This window comes from Lonchura striata, chromosome 1 (assembly GCF_046129695.1).
Source record: "Lonchura striata isolate bLonStr1 chromosome 1, bLonStr1.mat, whole genome shotgun sequence".
Taxonomy (NCBI): domain Eukaryota; kingdom Metazoa; phylum Chordata; class Aves; order Passeriformes; family Estrildidae; genus Lonchura; species Lonchura striata.
Genome location: NC_134603.1, coordinates 149,496,857 through 149,521,889, shown reverse-complemented (window position 1 = coordinate 149,521,889; position 25,033 = coordinate 149,496,857). Strand labels below are relative to the sequence as shown.

At 40.8% G+C, this 25,033-nt stretch overlaps 1 protein-coding gene across 5 annotated transcripts in view; it reads left to right on the top strand.

Moving 5' to 3' along the window:
* The window catches only part of DPP6 (dipeptidyl peptidase like 6), a 546,530-nt gene that overhangs the window by 463,686 nt on the left and 57,811 nt on the right, over positions 1-25,033 (top strand). For all 5 annotated transcript variants that reach the window (XM_031503790.2, XM_031503789.2, XM_021543891.3 and 2 more), the window contains exon 8: positions 2,871-2,991. In XM_031503790.2, the coding sequence (XP_031359650.1) occupies positions 2,871-2,991 (121 nt within the window). The remainder of the gene's footprint in view (positions 1-2,870; positions 2,992-25,033) is intronic.

Below are 25,033 nucleotides of genomic sequence, written 5' to 3'. Positions count from 1 at the left end.
TTAAACTTCAACAACCTCCCCATATGCAGATTAGCTAATACATAAAATTCTTTACTTGGAATACCTTATCTGGCTGCTCTGTTTACTAAAATTCAAGGTAGGAAAGAGAATGTAATATCTTCCACAATGTATTTTTTACTTTCCAAATCTATTCATCGAATGCAGCTCTTCCTAGTTTAAAAGGAAGAAGAGCAAGCTACAGTTTCAGTAATAATTTTTACCTTTAGGCAAACCTCCTATAACTCCTGCCAGAATTAAATTAAGATCTATACTTTCTTCTAACATCTTTCCAGCTCATCTTTTGGTCAAGTATATACTGTAATAGAATGTGAAACAGAAGATGAAAGCAAATATTTTTCCCAATTCTCTCTTTTCATAATGTGAGAAATTGCTTTCTAGTATCATGGTAAAAATACATAACATTTATTCCAATATCTTCCAGTGTAGAAAACCCATCTATGAATGTCTACTAAATTTTGTTAACAGTTTACATTTCAGTCTAAATAGCTTACTGATTCCCTGTTCAGTACATCTTTTCAGTTTTAATAGGGTTTAAGAGTCTGTTAAAGATAGGGATGGGGAGCAAAAATGTTATGGTTTGATATTGGCACAATGTTAGTGCTTTTATGAAAATGTAATTTTTTAATTGAATATTGTGAAATGTGATTGAGAATAGAGTAAAAGTAGGTTTAAGTTTAATAATAAGGGAAAAGACTTTATTAAGCTACTACTACTATACTACTATAAAAGAAAATAAGAAAGGAAAAAAACCATAAATTTTAAAATGAAAACCTTCTAAAGCATTCTAAAGCATTCTAAAGCATAGATATAAAGCATATAGCTCTCTGCCCAAGCTCCAGCTGCCACAAATAACTAAACACCTTACAGCCCCCCCACCACTCTTCTCCTTCTCTGCAAAATACTGCTAACAAAATTACTACTATTTCTTTCACTTTCTCAAAAAAAAAAAACTCTAAAAAAAAACAAAAACCAAAAAAATCGTAAATTTTTCTACCCTTCTATTTACAAAAAGTTCCAGCCCCCTCCACCCTTAAGCCTACCTCAATCAAGCCTTCCCCTCACCCACGCAGCCACCTAACCAAAGGTCTTACACTACACACTAATCAAAACTAAAAAAAAGCAAGTTTTCCTAAAAATTCTACTTTTAACTCCTCTATATTCTCAAAAGCGTATCTACCTTCAATTAGTCAATATCCAATGCCATCCTGCTTGTTTTTCTCTCTTCAGCTCACATTGTTTCTGCTCCAGGGCCTGAAATTTGGATCATTTGTCCTTGGTCCCCTACTAAAGAAGGAATTGTTTTGTCTTCCTGCTCTGTGAGGAGAGTTTACCATTCCCTAATACAATGCTCAGACTGAAGCAGTACAGAATCTAAAAAATATAAAAGCTAAAACATGAGGCATCAGGGGACCTCGTCACTCTCCACAATTACCTGAAAGGAGGGTGTAGCAAAGGGAGATCCGTCTCTTTTCCCAAGGAGCAAATGGTGAGACAAGAGAAAATGGCCTCAAGTTGTGCCAGGGAGGTTTAGGATGGATTCTAGGAGCAATTCCTTCACAGAAAGGGTTGTCAAGCACTGGAACAGGCTGCCCGTGGCAGTGGTGGAGTCACCACCTCTGGGGGTATTTAAAAGATGTGTAGATGTGGCAGTGGGGAATGTGCTTTAGTGATGGGCCTGGCAGTGCTGGGTTAACTCAGTGCTTTTAGAATCATAGAATGGTTTGGGTTGGAAGGAACCCTAAAGACTTCAAGGGTGTTTTACAACCAAGTGATTCTGTGATTCTGTCGCTCTACTTGTCAGCGTTCAGGAACACACATAACCACAGGATATGATTATATGCAGGTGCTTTTATTGAGAGCTCTGGGAATCAGGGGTCCAGACCCAAATCTGACTCTGACATGGTTTTTGAGCTGAACGTGTTTTATATTCTATCCTTATATAACTTACATACTTAAGCTGAACGTATTTTATATTCTATCGTTATATAACTTACGTATTAATTACTAAACTTATATTCTATTGCATACATTGACTTTATTCAAGCATGAGTTTCTCGTGATCTTTCTCAAGCCCCTGACCACAGTTTCTCATTATTATTCTTATGATTAAACAGTAATTATATTTAATTACTAAACAATCATCACATCCAACAATTATATAATTTTTCATATACTAGCTACACAGGTGCAGTTCTAGCAAGTACAAGGTCTACACTTTCCCAGGGTATTTTCCCAGGGCCTACTAAGCTTAATTTTCCTTCTAACCCCCAAATCCCCATGATTTTAAAACCCTTTTACTATCACACTTACAGCAAGATGTGTTTCACTTTGGGGTGAGGGAACAGGAATTGTGCTATCGATGACAGAGGAACACAGAGCAACTTAAGCACATGATAAAGACTGATGCCATGGAACAATATTTTTATTATTGGCTGGCTAAATAACTTCCTGATCAGCATTTAAACACATGAATAAAGAGCCTGATTCACAGAAGTATTTCACAGCAATAGCTCTAACAACTCTCAAAACCTAAGCAATGGAACTCTTTATCTCATGCCCTCTAACTGAACCATTCAGTTTCTGAAATGAAGACAGGAGTGAGAGAAATAAAGCTTATATCAAAGCACCAAGGCTTCAGTTTGTTGTAAATTAGCATCTTTCGCTTAGCTGATGGCACTGGAAGCAAGCTGTGGAAATCCTTTTTTTTTTTACAAAAGATGCCATAAAACTGTGATATGTGATTTTCTACTGCCAATTATTGTAAAAGCAAAATGCAACATTTTATGCTGGAGCCACTGCTTAATGCTGTTCTCTTTTTTCTTTTTTTTTTTTTTTTCCCTTCAAATCAGATATTTATCTTTGAGAATAACATCTATTACTGTGCCCATGTGGGGAAACAAGCCATCCGAGTGGTCTCCACAGGAAAGGAAGGTGTTATTTTCAATGGCCTCAGCGACTGGCTGTATGAAGGTAGGACACAACATTTAGGCCAGCAGTTAGTTATGAGTTTAAGTTACACTCTAGAATCACAGGCCTTGCTGGGATTAGACATCCAGCAGTGCATTTCTGGATCACAGAGCTGAAAACCTGCTATTCTAACAGTTGCCTGATATGCTGGACTGGAAATGATGTGAAATGGTGTAAGAATTCTGTTTTCAGGCTGTTTTCTTTCCCTTAGTCCAAAGGTAATAAATCACTGGGCTTTAATGAACAGAAGTGCTTCATTATTTAATGGCACCTTCAATCACTCATGGACATGCCTGTTTTCAAATCACTGGCAGAAAAGGACAGAAGTGGGGAGGGAAAGGGGTTCTATCTTAAAGGAGAAAGCGAGGAAACAATTTTACTTGATTAGCTGTTTTCCACAGAGCTAGGTGGGCCTTGGAAGCTGCCCAGACCTTGACACCTAAAAAAATTTCTAAAAGCAGACCCCAGTAATTGGCTTCTTTCCTGTGAAAATGGGCCTGACAGGGTGGAGGGTCATCTCTGGAGCACTGTTTTCTTTGATCCTTTCAGCTGGCAAATGGCATTTCGGTGTCTGTGAGCAGCTGCTTGAAAAGTGATCTCAACTGCTCGTTAGCTTAGGAGAGGATCCTCACCACCCCCAGTTCTTTTGGGCATTGTAGGCTTTTAAACTAATATATCAGAATAAAAATTTTAAAAAACACACATGATATATATGCATATGTGTTTGTACATGTATAACAGGTATGTATCATGCATCCCTCTCTCTGCTGCTCACTAATCCTGCTGCCAGCAGTTCCTTCTCACGGGGATCCTGGCTTTTGGACCTGGCAGTGTCTCTTTCCTGTGACACAACTTCCCTCTAAAGTCACACTTTCTCCTACAGATCCCAGCATAGGCCCAAGGCTTTCTTACTTCTACAGAGAGAAAGTTTCCAGATCTATCTATGAACCATGTCCTGTTGGCTTCTCCCAATTCTCTTGAGGCTTAATATAACAGACTAGGTTACAAAATGCCATTAACAGTTAATTGGTGTAAAAATAGGTGTCACTACTTAAATTGGTCTGTATCACAGCTAGGTGGGGGCCCTTAGACTCAGAAATGAGGGAATTAAAATAAATTAGTTTGTTTGCCCCTCCTAAAGATGCTGATCCCATAAATCAGTGTGCAAACTCATCAAACACATCAGTGGAAAAATCTGATAGGGGTTTATTATTTTTCATATTTAAATACGTGTTTCTACTGTAATACAGCATATTTGCAAATGTCCTCCTTGTGCTGTGCAAGCACTTTGTAACCAGAGAAGTGGCTAAGGAGTTACAAAATGCTAATTTTCCTCCACTTTAATCATTAATTTGCTGGTGAAGTTGTGGACAGGCTGTTTGACTCTGGAGGTCAAATGTGCCTACTACTACTACCCATATTTGTCTGATAAACATCATTTAGTACATCAGGTCTCCTTGCAGAGTCTCACACACAGCACCACACTGAGAGGAGTTTGTCAAGCCCATGAACTCAGAGCACACCAGCAAGCTCAGGATGACACTTGTTTTGCTGACACCTATTTTTATTCAATTACAGGATTGCTCAGGCAATTTCTTGGCTGACATTGACTTTCAGGTTTGCCCTCTATAATGAATTTTCTTGTTAACTTTATGTTAATGTGATAGGGTAAGAAATGAATGTGTGATCTAGTACAGTCTGGTTATGCCAAGCCAGGTTCTGTAACCTGTGAGGAGGCATGAGGCAGATTAGGACTGTTGAACTTGTTGTTCACTGGGGTTATGTTCGAAAGAAATTAGGATTTGGAAATGTCACTTTATGTCCTAATACAGTTTATATTGAACTAAATAATTCTCTTTTTTCAAAAGTAAGGTGTAGAACGTCCCACAGGAAAACCTGATTTAAATGGTCCCAACTAATGGGAAACCCAAATCAAATCCAGAGCTGAGCTGTGTGAGCTGAGCTCCTTCTCTTGTCTTCACTTGTACAATCCTCATGGAGGGAAACCTGGAACTAGTGTTGGGACTGAGGACTTGTGCTTGAACAAGCTGTGGGGCCATGGTGGTTTTCGGTCTGCAGTGCTCAGACACCAGCATGGATGGATGGATGGAGCAGGATCCAGAAGAAGCTGGATATTCCATGGGGATAAATGGATAAGGACAACTGAGAAATGAGAGACACCTCCCCAGTGGGATCCAAGAGAATCGAGTTATGGTTGCCAGTGAGCTTTAACTTGGGATACTCTGCCAACACATCACCACCTTTGTTTTTCCAAAGTCTTTCCTTTTCTTGGATGCCACCTCTTCAGTGGGATAAACTTGGACCACATCTTAAATCCAGACTTACCTGACTGGAAACGCTTGAAAATTTGGCAAAGACTGAACTGTGCCACCTCAAGACCACTTTTGTTCTTCACCCATTCCTGCTGTGGTTTGTAGCTGTTCCTTCCCCACCTCCCAGCCGAGCTGGGTGGGATGCTCAGGCCCGTGTTTGTTTGCACTGCTGCCGCCTCAGCGAGCTACCAGGATGAGAGCTGAGCATATGCAGAAATCTCCCTCCATCTGTGCAGCCAGCTCCAGCAGACAGTCTGCAGAGGAGCTGCGAGAATCAGGATCACAGAGAGTTCAGCACACTCCTCTTCCCTTCCATGCTCTTTTTGTTGCTGAAGTTCTGTGACCCCTGGCATCATGAGCCTCCTCGTGGTGCCCGCTGGGTTTCTGTGACACCTCACAACCTGCTTCTCACTTTGCCTAAATGCAGCACAGAAAATAAAACTCGGTGTTTTCTATTTGAGGAAGATGAGTTTTAACGAGTTTTATCTACATAGCAAGAGCACACTAGCAGCAATCCCCCCTCCCCTCTGTGAGAGCTGTTTGCACAGCGGGTTCTGCAGATGGCACCCCAGCAGTGCCACCCTTTGGGGTGACTCCTGACACCCCACATGCACGGCACACCCCGGGGGACACTTGTCTTCACAATGTCATCACTCTTGTCACGACACAATAGATGTGCTGCACTATTAATCACAGGTTTTCCCTGAGTCCACAAGCAAGGCAGATCGAGAGTAAATTTGACAGGCTTTTTGCCCCAGAAAAATTCAGGAGTTCATTGCAATTCAAGTTAAGCTCTGCTTTTGTAAATCTGCCAAAGGAGAAAAAATTTCTTCGAGGTATTTATGCTGATCTGTAGACTTTTGATAATATAGTGAAAAACATTTCAAATCAATCAGAGCTTAATCTACTTAGTGCATTTAGCTGGAAGGTTATAGATTGATACATAGATTACTGTAACATGAAAGCATAGATTAAGCATGGGGTTTATTACTAAAATAAGCATTGACAATGTTTTCATAGTCTAACTTAACATTTCAGAGTTGTGCCTGATAAATGCTTGTACTAAAATCGAGTGATATCCTATAAAACAGAGTTTAAAGTTCTGCCACTGAAATCAGCTACACATTTAAATGCATAGCAGCAGCAAAGAGTGGTTTTTATTTCAGTTTGCTGTATGATCATTGTTGGTTTGAGAATATATTTTAGCAATGATAAGTCTTAGAGATAATTTTAAAGCAAGTGCTGGCGTAGCAAAAAGGACTTCCAAAGCAATAAGAGAAGAGTATTTATATGTTCTGTATATAAGTAGTAATATCTTAAAAATAACGTGCATTTAAAAAGTAAATTGCAGGTAAAATTAATTTCATTTATATGCTTTTTTTAGAGCACTCTTCCACAGAAGTTAATTCTGTCATGGTGTAATTAAAGTGTCTTAATTTGCTACCAAGCACTTGGAAAGTCTGTTCAGCTGTTGTGAGGAAGGGTGGCAGCAAGGCACTCTGGTGGAGGTCACCCCCATGATTCTGTTAAGTGACAAAAGAAGGTTGAGATGTCCCTGTGCTGCAGTTTGGAAATTTGTTGATTTTGGGATTATGTGGTGCTGAATCCTGGGGAATGGGACAGGAGGACTTCCCTCCATCCTGGCATGTTGCTGCTGGACCAGGAGCAGCCCAGCAGGGTAAGTCAGGGTCCCTGCAGCAGGACAGGGACCTGCTCTGGGCTGCACTGCTAGAAAGTCCTGGTGTGGTCTTCTTGAGCAAACTGTGTTCACAGATAAAGCTGGATAACTTCTGGTGTTGTGCTCTAAGTGCATGCTTGGAAATCAAGGATGTGACACAGTGGTGTGTGCTTCTGTCACTGCTGGGAGGGGAAGGAAGGATTTTCACCTATAGATGGTCCTATGGCATGCATAAAGGGTGACATGAGGAGTTTGCTGCACGTGTCCTCAGATATTACAGTAGAAACAAGGAGAACAAAGGAACAATTTTGCATCTTGCCATGTGGGACATACCTGTGGCTATTAGGGACTTTGCTAGGAATAGCATGTGAGCTAAAAAGTAAGGAGTGAGTTTAAAAAGTAAGAATTGCATGTGAGTTACTCTCTTATCTCGTGCCACTGTCAGAGGATCAGAGGTAGTCTCTAAATTCGGAAGTCTTTAAATCTCAAGATATTCTCAAATTGAGAATCTCCATTCCAGACTTTGTCCTGACACCATGGTTGGGATGTCTCATCTGCACACCTCCTCATCCTCAGACATCAAGAGGGAACCACTCCTGGCATCCAAGCCCCAGCCCCAACTCCCACAAGACACATTTAAATCTCCAGAGTAGTATGAGCTTTACACAGTCATCCTTTAAAGCTGATGCTCTGCTTTGTTGAGCTTAACACACAGTGCTGTTCTGTGTTTCCCTTTTGGCTAGGAACCAGGAGGAGGAGGGGAAAAAAGCCTCTTTTTCAGAGATGACTCCTATGCCTTATTAATCTTCATTTTTGTCTGCGTTTTGTGTGATCACCAACAGATCCTCTTGTGTGACTTCGCAGTGACACCTGGTGGGAGAGGCCAGGATGCCATCGTCATTAAGACAATGAAACTGCAGATTTTTTTTTTGCTGCAAGATCTAGGAAAGGCTCCCAATTTCCCCTCACATGTATTTCCCTGAAACTCTCTCTGAGCTTATGGGAACTACACATCCAAAGCCGCTGGCTGATTCATGCTAATAGTGCTTCTGTTCCTTTTGTACACTTCATAAAGAGAGGAAAGAGAACACAGTAATAAAGAAAAATCTTTTCCATAATTTAATCAGCATCTCACAAAAAATATCAGGGGGTAAATTTAGAACATGTATGACTGGTCTCGGAAGTGCAGTGCCTGGCAGGAGCTGCCAAATCAAATATCAGTTATTTTGAGCAGTATCTTTTATGCCTATAGCATTTCAAGGAAGTGAAGTAGGCATATTTCTTACATTTAGAAATATTAATTCTGGGACTCTGGAAGTGATCTTAGTACTGGGAAACCACTCAGTAAGTCTGCTGAAGCAGTGCCTTACCTAATTCGTCTGTGTGCTCAATTTTTTTATTGTATAACATGAGAATGCTGAACTTCTTCATGGAAGCAGGAACTTTGATGATCAAATTATGCCTGAATGTGAAAAGGAACATTCATAATTAGCCTGAAAGCAAGTATGTCCTAAAGTTCCTGTTTAGTGCCACCAGAGAAGGAGATGACATATCCTCATATTTCACAGGCAGGGCTAACCTTTCCCAGTAATTAGAAGCTCCAAAACCTGCTTGGGGAAAATGAGATGAAGAATTAGACTGACTCATCCCTGCATTTTTTAAGATATTCTCAATAAATAAATCTCTTGCCATACAAAAGTCATTGCTGCAGACAGTGAAAGAAGCCAGCCTTAATGGAACTACAAATTATTCTATTTTTACAAGATATGTGAAGAATCATTGGGACAGGGAATCTAGATTTTATTTTAAGAACTTCCATGTTTTCAGTCATAAAGAAAATATTCCGTGAACATGGGTAAATTTTCAGTTTTACACAGCTGCCATGGGGTAAAGGGAGTTTGGAAAACATATGGGACTGGGAAATGACACCAGATAGTGCCAGAAATGCAAGTCTAAAAACCATTAGTTTACTGTCAAGGATGTGTTGGTATTTTTCAGGGGTTTTGGGGGAAGCTGCGTGAAATTTGTTCCCTTATTTGTGTGCTTGCTCAGATGAGGTAGCAAAAGCAGTATGGTGCTTTGATGACATTGTCCCCATAATAAAATAGGAAGTTTTCCTGTGCTTTGCTTTTGGACATCATTCAGTGCTGCCCATTGAGTTCATGCAGCTGCTGTGCAGCACTTGGGGCCATTCAAGTCTCAGTTAGCCATTATTTAGCTGCCTATTGAAGGTGACTAGATTTTTGTGCACCATTATGTGCACACTGATTTATAGCAAATCTGATTTATATAAAATCTGCCCAGTTTAGTAGTATTCAAAGGATGAAGAGCAGATCTTGACCTCAGCCATTTGTTCAAAGTGGATATTTCTACCATATAAAATCCCATTGCAAGGAAGATGAACTCTATGCACCATTATTTGGCCTTATGCATGTTAAAGCAGAGGAAAAGAGAGTCTTAAATTTCACCAGATGATGTCATGAAAGGTTCTGTAGAAGTTCCATCACCTCCTGGCTTTGCTGGAGTTTTTCCTGTCCCAAGGAAACTCCCATTCCAGATTGCATCACCAGGAATAGGCTTCTGGCCCTGCTCAGCTGGCAAAGGTCAGGAAAAATTGAACCATTTACAGTGCACATTGTGAATGCCTGCCTAGAAATCAGCAAGCTCCTGAAAAATTTAAAATGTGCTCTTACCTGGACCAGCTTCAAAATCCAGCACCACACCATGAGGAACCCTGCCAGCTCTAGCCCAGTCCTTAACCTTCCCTTTCTGCAGAAGGTGGTTTGGAAGGAGTATGCCAGCCAAAACCAACACCTGTCATCCTCTCATTTCTGGATCCCCATCATTCAGGCTTCAGGATGTCTTTGGGAAGGAAAAGAGAACATTATTTACTGTGGTCAGTGGTCTGCTTGGGGCAGTGGAAGGAAACCAGCTGTTCATCCTGATGTTGCAGAGCAGCCAACAGCTGCCAGTGCCTTAAGAGGTGTTCAGTGGGTGAAGTTGTTTTTGTTTGCCCTGAAGGCCTGGTGGGTGTCACAAAATAGGTGTTGTATCACTGGACTCAAATATTTCAAAAAAAAATGGTGCATTGTGAGTTGTATAGCAGAGCTGTTGTGGTTTTCTGCTTGCACACAAGTTCTGTTTCTCTGCACCAATTTTATTACAGTGGCCTTAGGTTAAATGGCCTATTGGAGAGCTGTGTCCTCATTTTCTGATTATGCTGGTATTTTTAATAACTAATTAGTGTACCAGCACTTTAGATATTGCAGAACAGATTTTGACCTATGCCACGCTAAGTTGAAGTCTGGAATAACTCCTGGAGATAATTGTGATGCCCTGGATCTGCACCAGGATGCTGAATGAGAGGGTCTTGCTGTAATATTCATGCTTTATGTCCACTTTCAGGGTTTCAGAAGAAATATCTTAAAACACTATTATTCTCAGAAAATAGTGGCATGTTAGAGACTATTTTAAAATCCAGTCAAATTTAAAAGCCATGGTTTTCCTCCATAGGATAATTTCTGTGCTTTGATAATATAAAACACAGAAAATGTATTTAGGTGATCTGGTTCACTGCATTTAAAACAAAAATTCATCATTTCTATGTTGGTAGAATTGAGCTTGAGGGCTGTGACACATGTAAGAGTCTTCCAGGCTGTAGAATGTTGTAAGAGATTAAAGGAATTTAATTAAATCGTACAAAAATGATGTACAGTATTATAGGGTGGAAATATAGCTGTTAGGGCATGTTTCCCAGGGATACTGCAGGGATCTCTGTCCTGGGGGATTTTTAAGAGTGAATTAAACAGATTTTTGTCATGGGTTGTTGAGATAAACATCAATTCTATTTCAGTGCAAGGAAGGGATTAATACTTCTTTGGGCTTCTTCTGGAGCTAAATTTTTATGATCTTGTGTATGGCTTTCATGTCTTTTACTCATATCTTTGCAGTTAGACATTTTGGCTTCTACATTTATGAAGAATGCCTGTTTTTATATACAACAGGGTAAATACACATAAACTTCTTGTACATGATGGTTGTAGGCAATGGAGCTCTTTATCATGATAAATTTATATGTGCCTCATTATTTCCCTGAGGAAAATTGATCATTTTCTTCTTCTGAGGGTGTCCATGAACTTTTATTTGAAAAACATGTTAGAAAGAAAGAAAGCTTAATGTTTTTAAAGTGCTGCAATCAAGAAGTGATTACAGAAAGAACAAAGAAATTGAAAGATAGTCATAGAAATTTCATGTTAGTGTGTAATTCCTTCAATTTGAGTTAAAAGGTAATTTCCTGTAGGGTTTTTTTCTTGCTAGAGCCTTACTTGTGGAAATTAAGGAGCCAGTGCAAAAGCTACAGGCTGTTTAAATGGCTTTCCTATTTGTCTCACTGCTCCCTGGCCTGAATAAAGAGTATCTGACTTAAGGAAAAAAAAAAGCCAAAATAAATGTACTCTGTCCAAATTAGAATGAGAGAAAGATAAATGAAAAGGATGAAAATTCTGCTGTGATTTGTGATTCTCACTAGAGGGCTGGCCTGTCCGTTGTTGTATAATAGCAAGGAAATCAAAACAATATCCAAAATTATGACACAAGTCATAATGTAATTTGTGTCCATCAGCTTACCTAATTTGAAGGAAAAAAAGAAAGACAAAGAACCAAATTGAAATACAGTTTAAAATACACAACTCCAAATGCTAATGCCATCTGGAAGCAATCAGAGGTCAGAGTGGGTCTGTGACTGGAAGAGCAGAGAGCAATGATGTGAAATGAAAGGGGTGCATCACTGCTAAGAGCTGGCTGGACATCTGGGAGGCCCCCAGAGAGCTGAAGTCCATGGTTTCCTCCACCAGTGATTAAATTTTTGTGTGTGAAATAAGCAAGAGGTTAAATCTTTGTGTGAAAAGCTCCCTTCAATATTCCAATCTGTGCTTGGCACTGTGGGAGGCATGATGACCACCATGCTCAGATCCTGGGAATGCAATACTTTTTCCCAGCAGTGTTCCCGGTACCAGCTCTCCACAGGACCTCAGCCCTTGAACACAAGAGGGAAATGGGTGATACAGTGCAGGGAATTCTCCAAATTGCCCAAAAAAAGCCCAGTAGTGACTGCAGTGTTGACACCAGCCAGGACATAGAGATGACTCTGGCTGGGTTCTGCTCTGTGTCAGAGCTGAAGAGCTAAAGATCTTTAAGGCTATCAATTGACACACCAGCAGCTCTTGAAAGATAAAGCATCCAGGGATTATTTCACCCTCAACACTCAATTAGTTTACATTGCTATAAGTAACTACCATATGGTGCAGCTTCTGCACCAGCTGCTTTCCAGTCTTCAACGAGTACAGGTCTAAGGGGAAACTATGCCACGGAGTTAACAGAAATTAGAAAAGTAGGGGGAAATGGCAGGTTTGAAAGATCATCCTAAAGCTTTTGGATGAGTTAAGCAGTAAAATATAAGTGGCCGGGGATGCATTGGCTGCCGTGTGCCAGGCTGGGGACTCCAGGTGCCCGCAAAGACCACACCCAGGTGCACAGCAGCCAGTGTGGGACAGCAGGGACCAAGTGCAGAAGGGTGGCAGAAACCTTCAGTCCTCTCCTGGGATGAGGGCTGCAGAGACCAAGCAATGCAGGAGGTGTTTTCCTTCAAATCCATGGCAAACAGCAGCAGGCAGTGCCCAGACCTGCACCGTTCTCTGGCTCCCTGCAGTCCCTGCCCACATCCACCAGGATTTCTGAGTCTGGAGATGGGGGGATGCATATTGAGCCAGGTTTCATGGCCCACCAAGGCAGAGCCAGACCCTGCAGAGGGGTTCAAACCAAAATAAACCCATGTTGAGTTCTCTGCTCAGCTCCACAGTCTCCAGCAAGAACTGTCCCAACCACTTCTGTATTGCCCAGCCTCTTGCTTGCTTTCCTCTCTTTCCACTGAAAACAGAGTTTCTTACTTTGAGAGCTAGCTCCACAGCACAGCTGAGCCTTGTAGAGCTGAATTTGCTGCCACTCTTCCCAGTTCTTATCTTCTAAAGGAATTGTGGTCATTCCTGTGTTTGCCTGTGTCATTCTGGTGCTGAATGAATCTTCTCTCAGCCAGCTTGCATACCAGAAAATCATTATTAGAATACCTTGTTTATTTTATTTTTTATTATTTATTTTATTTTTAATTACTGAAAAGCTGCTGTGCCATATTCTCCAACCTTAAGAAGTTTTAAGACCTTGCATGAAAGTCCTTGCATGTCACTGCACTGGAAAAATTTATTCTATTGCTTTGAGTCACACCAAACAGCACAGGAACACAAAATGCTGCTAAGAGCTAAACTAAATACTGTGTTTTATTTATAGTTATTTAAAATACTACTTCTTAGCAAATTCCTTAACTGTGGATTTTGAAGAGATGTCTTTTCACTTTAAAAAGACAAATTTTCCAGAAATTTAGATGTAAAATTCACAATTAGAGTTTCATTCAGTATGTACAATACCCTGATTCATATATTAGATCCAGATCAAAATTATACAGTTAAGCAGAAGCTGATACTCTAACAAATGCACATATTCCTTTAAGTTCTCTGAGTTTTACTTCAAGGCTTTTTAAGTGTTTTCACTGACGTACATATTTGTGTTCTTGTCTGTCTTTGATTAACCCTTAAATCTGTGGTGCCTAGCCTGTGAATCAGAGAATAAAACCTTTCTTCTGAGCCCTGGTATAGTTATATATTATATTTAAATATGAGAAGTATCCACACTTCTCAAAAGTGAAGATAGAAATGTTTACATTATAGTTTGGATGTAGACTTTTGATGCATACTGATTTCAAAATGAGTAACAAATACATCTTGTTTTTTCATTTTCTCACTATCACAGTCATTTAAAATGAAGACTTCAAGTTTGCTCCTTCATGTGATTTTAAAAGCATGTTTTCTCATGGACCACCTTTTCTTTTGCACCTGCAATTCCTTTCCAGTCTGAATATTTTACTTTTTTCTGTTGTTGTCATTCTTTGTACATATTCCTAATTTCTCTTGTTAGTGTTTCATGCAGTCTTTTTAAGCTGCTTTTAAATAATTTGAGACTTTTCTCAATTCCAATGAGGCGACAAAAGCAACATAGTCTAAAGAGAACTCCTATCTTGAAAGCAAAGGGTTAATATTGAAGGGCACATGAATGCTTGTTGGCAAAAGGGAACAGTTCCAGAGCGGTCCTCAAAACTTCATTAGAGACCAGAAAAACATGCAATATTGCATTAACTGGAAGAAAAACCCTTCTATTACAGGGTTAATGTCCTTAGAAATGTTGCAGAGAAAAATAAACCCAACAAGCCTCTATTAAATTTATTGAGGAAATGGAAAGCAGAAACTCAGAAGACTGTAATTGCCACCTACAAATATGATAATTAGAGTGAATAAGAAGTAATGAAGGAGGAAATCAGAGACAACTCACCTCCTGAGCAGGAAGGTGGAGGTTACATTGCCACCAAGTGGTAAAAACCGTGGAGAGCTGGAGCAGCTCCTCTCCCCATCAGGATTCGAGAGGAGAGCTGCAAACAGCCAGAAATCTGCATGATTTGATGAAAAAAAAAAAAATATAGTATGCAAATGGCATCCTGATTGGAAAGAAGCAATGCGAGATTAAATCCTATTTTCCTTTTGATTAGACTGTGTGGTTGGGTTTTTGGTGGTGTGTTTGTGGGGGTTTTGACTTGAATTTTAATACAAAATGCTGTTACATAAAATATTCCGTGGAAAAGTGAGCAGAGTGCAGAAAAGGATAGAAAAAGAAAGTTCTCTTTTTAAAATGATGTCACTTATAAGCTTTTTTGAGTACAAAAATCCATCATTCTGTTGCATGTCTTCTTTAAATCATCTCCAAAGTTTCTGCATGAATTTTGATTTTTTTCAAATTCTTCTGATAACCCTGGGATACTTCCCAGTTCTATAATATTTAGAAACATGAGCCTTAATGTTTCACAAGATACTTTTTAGAAGAGACTGTATGGAAATGTAATTTTTTTTATGGAAGTTCTGCCTAAAGCAGGATTTGGGATTCACAAAAATGTGTCAACGTGGTCTCCCCCCCACGCCTCAACTTCAGCTGGTAATTCCTCATGGCATGACAACTGGTTGCTGTAGAAATTATTAGGATTCAAGAGCATGATTTCACAGTCTGAGTCGGATGAGCTTTTCACAATCCCCTTTTTGATCAGATTAGTGCTGACCCCTGAGCTGAGCCTCAGCCAAGGGGGGCTGCGCAAACCTCTCCTCCCAAGGCAGGGATGCTGCTGCTCCCTTCAGACAGCTCTGCCCTGCTCCACTGCTCTGCTTCTCATCTTCCCTGCAGCCTGAACCCTCCCCTGGTCTCTGCACAGCATCCCTTGAATTCCTGCTAAATACAGTGATGCCTCTGTATTTAAGAGCAGCTCCCCACCTCAGCACCCCCAGATTTGTAGCTAAAGTGCAAGAAAAAGATGGAATGACCATCACAGCTGAGGCTCAGATGTATCTCTTGGTACAAGTCTAATTATGACCTCCACTGAGGCAATTATTCTGTCTTGATCTTAATGCCTTTTGCAAGCATCAATTAATAAAGCTTCACATAATGTCCTGGTAGAATCGGAATTATTACCATCTTTTTAGAAACAGGCAAACTGAGGCACAATTATTGACCTGGTTTTAGGTCAGATGAGAGAAATTAGGACACAAAACTGAAGTGAGAGTTTCAGCTTAGTACCTGGAACCCAACTAAAATGCAGAGCATTGTGTGCAAGCCCAGGTGTGGCTGTTTTCACACATCCCTGGGCTCACCTGCAGCACAGACCCCCTTCAGTCATGGTCACAGGATAGGAGGGATGCCCAGCTGGAGAGATGTGTCTGTGTGAGCCACTCTGCAGGAGGGCTGGGCTAGTTCCTAGTGATTTCCACAGGAATAAGAACCTTTCCAACCCACAGGACACCCTGTGAGCAGAAGGCAAATGCCTGTTTTAAAGCTGCCCCAGCTCTGCCAGACTGTTCTGCATCCTAAAGGGACTGATGGACTCTAACCTGCCTTTCAAATCCCAGAAAAAAAGGAGCAAATCACTTTCCTTTTTACATAAATGACTCATAAGCATTTGCCTCCTACATTAGTTTTGCTTTTGCTCAAAGTTGAGTCATTGTCTTGTACTTGATTTAACAACAATAGCAGGAGAAAAAAAAATAGCCATCAGTAGCTACTGCATAAGAGTAGATCAAAAGCAATTCCTTGAAGGAGTCTTTCACAATAGCTAGATTAAACATTTGAGAAGCTTGTAAGAAATAGAGCTGAAGAAAAACAGCTCTTAAAACCAAAGCATTATGTTTTCATGCTATCGTGCATTTAAAATTGAAGGCAACAGTCTGAAAACAGGCATCAAAATAAATCTTACTTGAAGGGAATTATCTGGAGATCATTGTATTTATTGCATTTGTTTTGATTTTCCAGCCTTTGCCTCAGACTGTAGTCATGGACATGACTTAAAAGATTCAATACTTCATTAAAAAAATTAAACTTCACTTGATTATTGAACTGACCCATCCTAACCCTCAAATTGTCATGTATTTTGGAGTATCACCAGCAGGCTAGAAATGGTGAGAATAGGACAGGAGGCAAGAATTGTGTCCCCAGCAGCTGATGGATTTGAAATGCAATAGCTGAGGCTGTGCTGCCCCTTGGAGGCACAGCACAAAGTTGCATAAGTCCATGAGGAGGGAAAAGATTAGTTATGGTGCTTTGAAATGATCTTTTTAACTCTGCCTCCTCTCTACCCTTCTCCCCCAAAACCCTGTGAATTGCCCAAAGGGGTGTTTGTCTGAAGGCATGCTTTGCCCAGATTGTAGTGTGTGATGATACACTGGATAAATAATTTTCCAGCTAAATGTTGGTCTTTTAGAATCCTTTTGTGCTCCTCATTCCTTCTCCCGTATCTTCTACAACTGTGGATATCTCAGCAACTGTAGAGGATGAGCAGTGGTGGGATGGGATGGGATGGGATGGGATGGGATGGGATGGGATGGGATGGGATGGGATGGGATGGGATGGGATGGGATGGGATGGGATGGGATGGGAGGCTCAGGAAGGTGTAGGGAGTTGATGTGATTATTGTCTGGCTCTGTGGAGCAGGGAGTAGATTTGGGGATTTCTTTCCCTGTAAGTTTTCCTATTTCAGCAGAGCCAGTGGAGCTGTGAACCTGACTTGTGAGCACTGCTGATAAACACCAGGCCCTGAGCCATGGTGGGAGAAATTGTCACCCTGCTCATGTGGCCCCGGTGCCAACACACTGAGACAAAGAAGCAGCTCCCTTCTGCCCACTCAGGATCTTTTTCAAAATTCTCTCTGGAGAATGAGACAGCTAAAATATTATGTTTTTGAAAAACAGCAACACTAGGCTGCTTATGGGACACCTCTTGTTTAAGAGCTTGCCCATGAATTTTGGGCATCTGATTTTGACCTTGCAGCTGAGAGTAATTTGAACTAAAGGCTGAGCTAGCAAGTAGTGAGCCAGAAAAGCTGAGCATGCATCAGGAATGTTGCAGTACTTTTCTGAGATTTAAAATTATTCAAGACAGAATAATAAACCCCAAAAGGAGAAATGGTAGCTTTAGAAATACTAGCTTTTAGTGGAGTTGTTCTGGCTATGTTAGCAGAGAGCCTGCAGCTCCAAGTGAGAGGTGGGAGTAGCACGAGAAAAGTGCAATCCTAAAAACAACCGAGCTGCCATTTGGAGAGGTGGTAGCACAGAATGTTTCAATTACTGAGGTCCAGGTTTATCCCTAATGAGGAAATCTCACAGCACAGCCCTGCAGAATGGCACTGCAGCTGCAGGAAGTTGCAGGAAGAGTGGAGAAGCCAAGAGATGTGTTTTCCTTCATCCCCCTGGGACTCCAGAATCCAGCCCTGGAAGAGCTTCTTTCCCAGGAAGAGGAAAAAGGCATCAACACAATGGATCTAGCCATGTTGCTTGGAGTCCAAGCTTGTCCTTCACTGAGGAAATTTGGTTTAAACCAGCTTTCAGAACCTTCCAGAACCTTCTGTTCCCTCCCAGAAATGATGTTGACCTGCATTAATTACTTCCTTGGACTTTGTAGAAATTGCAAATGCAAGTCCACTGAGTACAGTAAATACCAGATCACAAAGAATTTGGCTTTGGTTCCAGCAAAATAACTTTCCTAGGACATCCAGAGATGGTTCCAGTCCTGCCCTGTCCCATGTTTGACCTGACCTTTTCCTGTAGGAGAAAACACACATTTGACAGCACAGCTGAAATAGGGTTTAGAGGGGAAACAGCCCTTTGCCTTCTACACAACAGCTAAATTGTGCCTAAACATGGAGTGACTTCTCCAGTCTGACTTTACTTCTTTTCAGACTTTTAGTTTAATTTAGCGAAAAGACTGTGTACTTTGCTGACCACTTGAAAAAGGAAAGAAAGCATAAAATTGTTGCTTGCTGCACAGTTTTCCTAAGTAAATGTCTCTTTTCAATTTCAAGAAAAAAACAATGAACCATGAGTGACTTCACAGCAATTAAAGTAGTGGATTTGGCTTCTTCAAACACACAAGTCCTTAGTGCACAAACCTGACAGTTACATTCCTTCATATATTTGATAAAGAAATAAAATAAGAACTATTTTAAAATAGAACAAGTACCCCTAGTAAGTATGCATTACTATTTATACCAGTTATGAATTTGGACTTAAAACCACATTAAACCATCTGTCTGAGTACAAGAGGCACAGAAAGCTAATTTACAGGCAATTAGTCAGCCAGGTGGTTGTGTTTGTAGCAGTGTATCATGGTCACATTTTCAGTCTGGAAACATAAATCTGCAAAAGAGAAACCAGATATCCTGTTAGCACTTCTTAAAGAAAAGTTCTTCACATTAAAAAAAAACCCCAAAACATAATGATAAAAATCTGTGTAATCATGGTGTAACCATGCCTTGAGTATTTTCATAACCTGGTGGAATCCTGCTAAGCCTGATGAAGATGAAACCTTCCACCCAACATGCCAACAGCATAATTGGGATTTATAGCTGCAGGCTGGAGCACAAAGTCTTTAGGGACTGGAGGGCATGATACAGAAATATCACTTGGAGGCAGCCTGAAGAACAAGTCACAGCCTCCCTCCCTGACAAAGCCTCCCACACAGGAGCAGGGCTGAGCACCCACCTCGGGCACATGGTGGCATCAGCAGGAAGGTGTTCAGCCAGCCCAGAGCTGCTGGGCTTTCCAGGAGGAAAGTTACCAAGAAAAGATGAAAGACAGCCAAGGAAGTCTTAGACAGAAAGGAAAATCTATGTATTAAAATTGGCACCTCGGAGTGTAACCCACATCCAAATATTCCAGGAATAACCGACTTTGAAAACTGGGTTTTAGTGATAAGTAATGAATGGCAAAGAGTGCAAATCACCATTTCTGGTCCTACTCAGCAAGGGCAATAACATTTTCCTTTCTATTTCATGATGGTTGCTATCAGAATATTTTGAGGCATTTCAAAACCTACTTTTCATAGTCTGACAGTGGGAAAGTTCTCACCAGCTTGTCCTGTGGCCTGGCTGTGCCAAGTGCTCAATGAACACCCCCCAAAACCAGAACCAGTCCCCAGACCTACAGGGAACAGGGAAATGTTGCTCAGCCATGGCCTCAACACAGCAGCAGTGCTATGCCATGAATGTCGAGGCAAAAATATACTTGTGGAAAAGGAGCTGCTATAATCTGTCTTTTTAAAATGTTTGTGGGATTTTTTGGGGTGGTTTTTTTTTTTTTTTCATTTTTGTGGGGTTTTTTTATTTGTTTTGGGTGGGTTTTTTTTGTTTTGTTTGGTTGTGCATTTTTTTTGTTTCTTCTTGTTGTAATTTTTTTTTTTAATGTGGGAATTGTCCTCAATACTAAATAGGAAGTTTTTTAAGGGTAAAGCAGGCTACGGTGACCTTGGAAATTAAGATTATGCTACATTAGGTATTGTGATCTGTTGGGTAGATAAAAATGGAGCCATCTCCATCCTGCCAATAAGTGCAACAGATAAAGAGGGGAAAGGAGGGTATTTCTTTCCAAAGCCACCCTTAATCAGCAAAAAACAGCAGACAAAATTATCTTTGGTAGATGGGGATTTGTGCAGTGTGGGTTACATTTATTATCCAGCAGGTTATAAGCTGTATTTTAATTTCCGGTATTTTCCTGCTACATCTGAAGGAACAATACAAGCTGGATCCACTGCATGTCATTTATAAGCCTGTGCATGTCATTTATATGGTAATGGGGGAGTTCACCCTCATCCCCAGTGATTTCTGCAAAATTCTGCATGCTGGTTCTCACCATATTTAGCTTTCTCCAGCATAAATTAAAATGCACATTCATGATCTTTGAACAAAGTGGGCAGGGATAATTGGTAATTTGAGCCTGTTCTGTACAATGCAATTCAAAGTAATACTTATAATTTGCAGTTAATTAATCAGGGTGGTTTTTTCCCCTTAAAATTCTTAATTGCCTTTCTATTATATTGATTTTTAATAAGTTTTACTCCTACCAGTTTTAGTTCCAATTATACAGGCAATTTCTTGTCACTGTTACTGCATGGCCCTGTGTGTGTTTATATGTGCACTTCCGTATATTTTGAAATGTTTTTTCACAAATTTTTATATGCTGGTTTATGGATAGAGCTTTTGTTGGCTGAAATTAAAACATTGAAAATAATGGAATCAATGTTCAGCAAAGAGAAACATGATACAACAGGGAATAGGAAACTCAAATCAATACAATGAAATTTTTAAAGAATTTAAAGTATCTGGAATCCCATTGCCACATTTAAATACCTGGAATTCCATGTCAAACTTCATTTGGTATTTAATTCACTATCTAATTAAAACTCTCTGTAGAAGACTCTAATTGTTGTAGCTTTAAAGTAAAAACAGCGATTATTAGAGATACAAACTTTGGGCTCTCCAAGGAAATTCAGGTGGTCATAAATTCAAATATACTAATATTAGTGACTATAGATGTACATGGGAATTCAGGTGGTCATAAATTCAAATATACTAATATTAGTGACTATAGATGTACATGGGGGTGGTGACTGTGATGGGAAATACTCCATGAGCACCCCAAGGAGCCCAGCCCTGACCTTGAATGACCAGAGGTGAGGCATCCACCACCTCTCTTTTGGGAAATTTGTGCCACAGCTTCATCACATTCATTGTAAAATCTTCTTTCATATATCTAATCTACCCTTCTTCAATTTGAAATCATCACCCCTTTTGCTATCACAACTGGCTTTCTAATAAGTTTGTCCCCATCTTTCTCACAGGCCTCCTCCAAGTACTGAAAGGCTGCAATAAATTCTGCCTGGAGCCTTTTTTTTTCTCGAGGCTGAACAACCCCAGCTCAGCCTCCAGAGCAGAGGTGCTCCAGCCCTCTGATCCTCTTCCTGGACTCCTCTGGTCCCACTGGAAATTCCCCACTGGGCATTGTGCACACCAACCCCACTGGGGTTTATTTCCTGTCTCACTTATGGGATTTCTAGGCTGTTACTGACAACCAGAGTTGCACGAACCTGGTTGGTGCCCCTGCCCCAGGGGCACAGTTTTCCTCTTATTTTATCAGTAGATTGAGGATTACTGCACTGGAGTCTAAAGATTAAAAATATTGATAAAGGAAAATATTTCCTGGTAGCAGGGATAAAAGAGATTTTGATGCATGGACATTATCCTGCAGGGATGTTTGTCTTTTCTTTCTTCTTACCTGGGTCCAGAGTGGATGACCTTCAAAACACACACCTAGGAAAGAGCAGAGTTGTGCTCAACATGCAAGTGCCACAACTCTGATAAACACAGTCATCAAATCCCACTGATCCATCAGTGGCATAACCCGATTGCATACCATGGGCTTCATTAATAATAAATGTTCCTCTTATTTGATCAGAACGTTTTTTATGAAATATTGCTGTAAGGTAGTTTGAATTCTGTTTTTATCCAGCTCTCTTTTTTTATTATTCCTTGGTGATTCTATTGATCTTAGTAGTTCCTCTGATTATTCAGTCCTGTAAAATCAGATTCACCCTCTGTGTCATTACTGAGCTAAATCTCTCAGTTAGTCAGGTCCTGAGTCACTGTTCAAGTTGAAACCTCTGGGAATATTGCCATAACAGGGCAATGTATACCCTGAGTGGTTTTTTAATGGCTGTTCAATGACTTCAGCTGTTTAAAACAGGTAAGGAATTAGGAGCTAGACTAAATTCAGTCAATGTGCTCCAGTTCCCATTTCATAAAGCAGGGCTGTATTTTACAATATTAACTGACATTTATTTGCATTCAGACTAGATGACTAGCAGGTGCTGCTCAGGGTGAATAAATCATGCAAGCAATTCACATGAAAGACAGCTTGTGCAAGTGCTGATAAAAATCCATGGGGCTGAAGAATCAAGTTCTTTAATAGCAATGTCAGGCTGTTCAGTCTCCTTATCTCTCATATTTCTTTATGAAACATTAAAAAAGATTGCTTTTGGGCACTTGTGTTCTTGAACTATTGCAATCGTCTAATGAATTTTTGATTCAGAGGGTTTTGTGATTACTAACTTTCTTGATACATCTGTAGCTATTGAAATGGATCCCCTGTGTCAAGGCTGCCTGTCCATCTTCCTCCTATCATAAACCCCACAGGTTCATTAGACAGAACCTGTAACTTTTAATTTAAAGGAAAGGTGAAGCTGAAGCTGCTTGTGCATGTCTGAATAGAGAAATATTCAGCATATAATGAAAGCCATGATTTGTTTCACTGCATTGCACAGATAAGCAAATTGCATTTCCAGCCACAGCAACCTGTTCAGTGGCACCAGAGGGGTAAAGAAGAAAAGGATTTGTGTTTAAGGAGCCCTTCTGCATTTGGGCCATGTGAATTCTGTCTGCTCTGGGTCTTTAGCAAAGGTACAACAGGACCTTGCAGTGAGAATTCACTCTCACATCAGTGACCTGCACTGCAAATTGCTCACAAGACTTCTGCCAGGAAATGTTTCTACAGATTTAGTGCCTTTAGTAACAGGCTTTCATGAAGAGCTGACAGCAGGCTGTGGCTTTAAGTTCTGTGCCAGGAAAAACACATTCTTACACATTAGTGGCAGACAGCAGTTTCCCACTGCACATGGGCTTCCTAGATGCATTTTGTCTTCGGAGTGAGTGCTGGAAACTGGAATAGCTGAGGATAGGATGGATAATATTTCTATTTTCATAACTCCAACCCCATTTTCATTATTACATCTGGACATCCTGACAGATCTCAGACTTGCATTTGCACGTCAGTCTTGTCACCGTGATCCGAAGGTTGTTACTGACACTGAGAATGACTCACACAACCAAAGGACACTTACTAATTGTTAGGAGCAGTTGTGAGCATTAATCATCAATGCTTTTGAAAATTAAGGATTCCTCAGGATAGGCACAGGTGACAAAAACCCAGAAGCACAAAGAAAGAAACTTCTGAAGAAGAGCAGAGGGAGGATGTGGAGGCAACTCAACATTTTTCTGGTGTGTTTATTGGAAAGAGGACAGCTTTTATTAAAAATCAGGCCCTGAAATACTGATGTGCAAACAGGATAGTAAGGCTTTATGTATGGCACATTCATGATTTTTTAGTTATTACAGTCTGAGCTTGGCCTCCTGTGTGTATTCTATAGGGGCTGTAGAGGTGTACCTGTAGATGGGATCAGGCAGGTGTTCAATAAATCCAGTTTTTGAAGCCCCCAAGCAAATCAAACAGTCAAGAAGGTCTGGCAGCTACTTGCCAATAACCTTATAAACAACATTCCTAATGCCCTGGCTCGTATGGCAAGCACAGAATCCTTTAGTGTTGGAAACACAACAAATTAGAAGAATCAATGGGTCAGGGGGATAAAAAGACAAACAAACAAAACCAAAACAAGCAAACCACATTAAAATAACAGTTTTGAAATAGGGTGAATTTAACAGCCTCAGAAAATCTCTTCTGTCTGTCAGGAGCTTGATCCCACGTTAGCATGATCTCGTCCTGCTTCATGGGGATGTGTCCTAAAGATTGTCCTAGAGAAACATTGGTGGTTACTGCTGGTAGCTGGGAGTATAGATGAGGAGGTCAGGTTGGAGTGGTCAGCATTTGGCCAGGCTGCCTGGTAGATGTGCCTCTGAGGTGCACACTCTGGCTTTGCTGGACACTGTTTGTGCTTCAATCAGGTACCAGCGAGCATCCCACAGTGACTTGTCTGCTTCCAGAGCATTGCACCTTGTGGTGGTGTCCCCCAGAGCCACCTCCATCTCACAGCAGTGAAACTGGAGCGCTGTGGCAGGCACATTCTTCTCTCTCTCTCAGGATTTTTTCATAGAGGAGCACAGAGGGAAGAAAGAGAAAACAATTTCTATTTCTGCTCTTTGTTTTTCCCGTGTGGAATGTGTTTGGAGAATTGTTTACCTGGGGTGATTGCTTGACTAGATTCTGGTGAGGATTGTTTGAGCCTGATGGCCAGTCCAGCCCACGTGGGGCTGGACTCTCCAGAGAGGGTCACGAGTTGTGAGTGAGTTAGATATAGTAGTTAGAGAAAGTAGGTCTGTAGTTTTAGTATCTCCTTTAAATAGTATATTAATGTATTGTAGTATAGTTAGAATAAAGAATCATTCAGCCTTCTGAGCTGGAGTCAGAAACCAGCATTTCTTCCCACCGGGGTCACCTGCATTTACAATAGACCACAGCCAATTTGTGTCCCCATTTAGTGGGGTTTGCCTCTTTGCCAAGCCTGGGCTTGGCTCAGGCTGCACAGCAGCTCTGGGGCCCATTAGAGATATGGAGGCAAGACATGATGCTGCTGACCACACAGAACACATGAGGAGTGGTTTTCCCAGCAAGAACCACCCCTCTGAAATGAGCCTCTCCTCAGCATCTGGCAACAGGGAGGTAAAAGCACTGGCCAAGTCCTCGCCCGCTGTCTCAACACGACATTCTGAGCAGAAAACAACCTGTGTCCAGGCACTTTAACCAGGTGACTGAGAGGAGCTAATGACACTTGCAGCCCT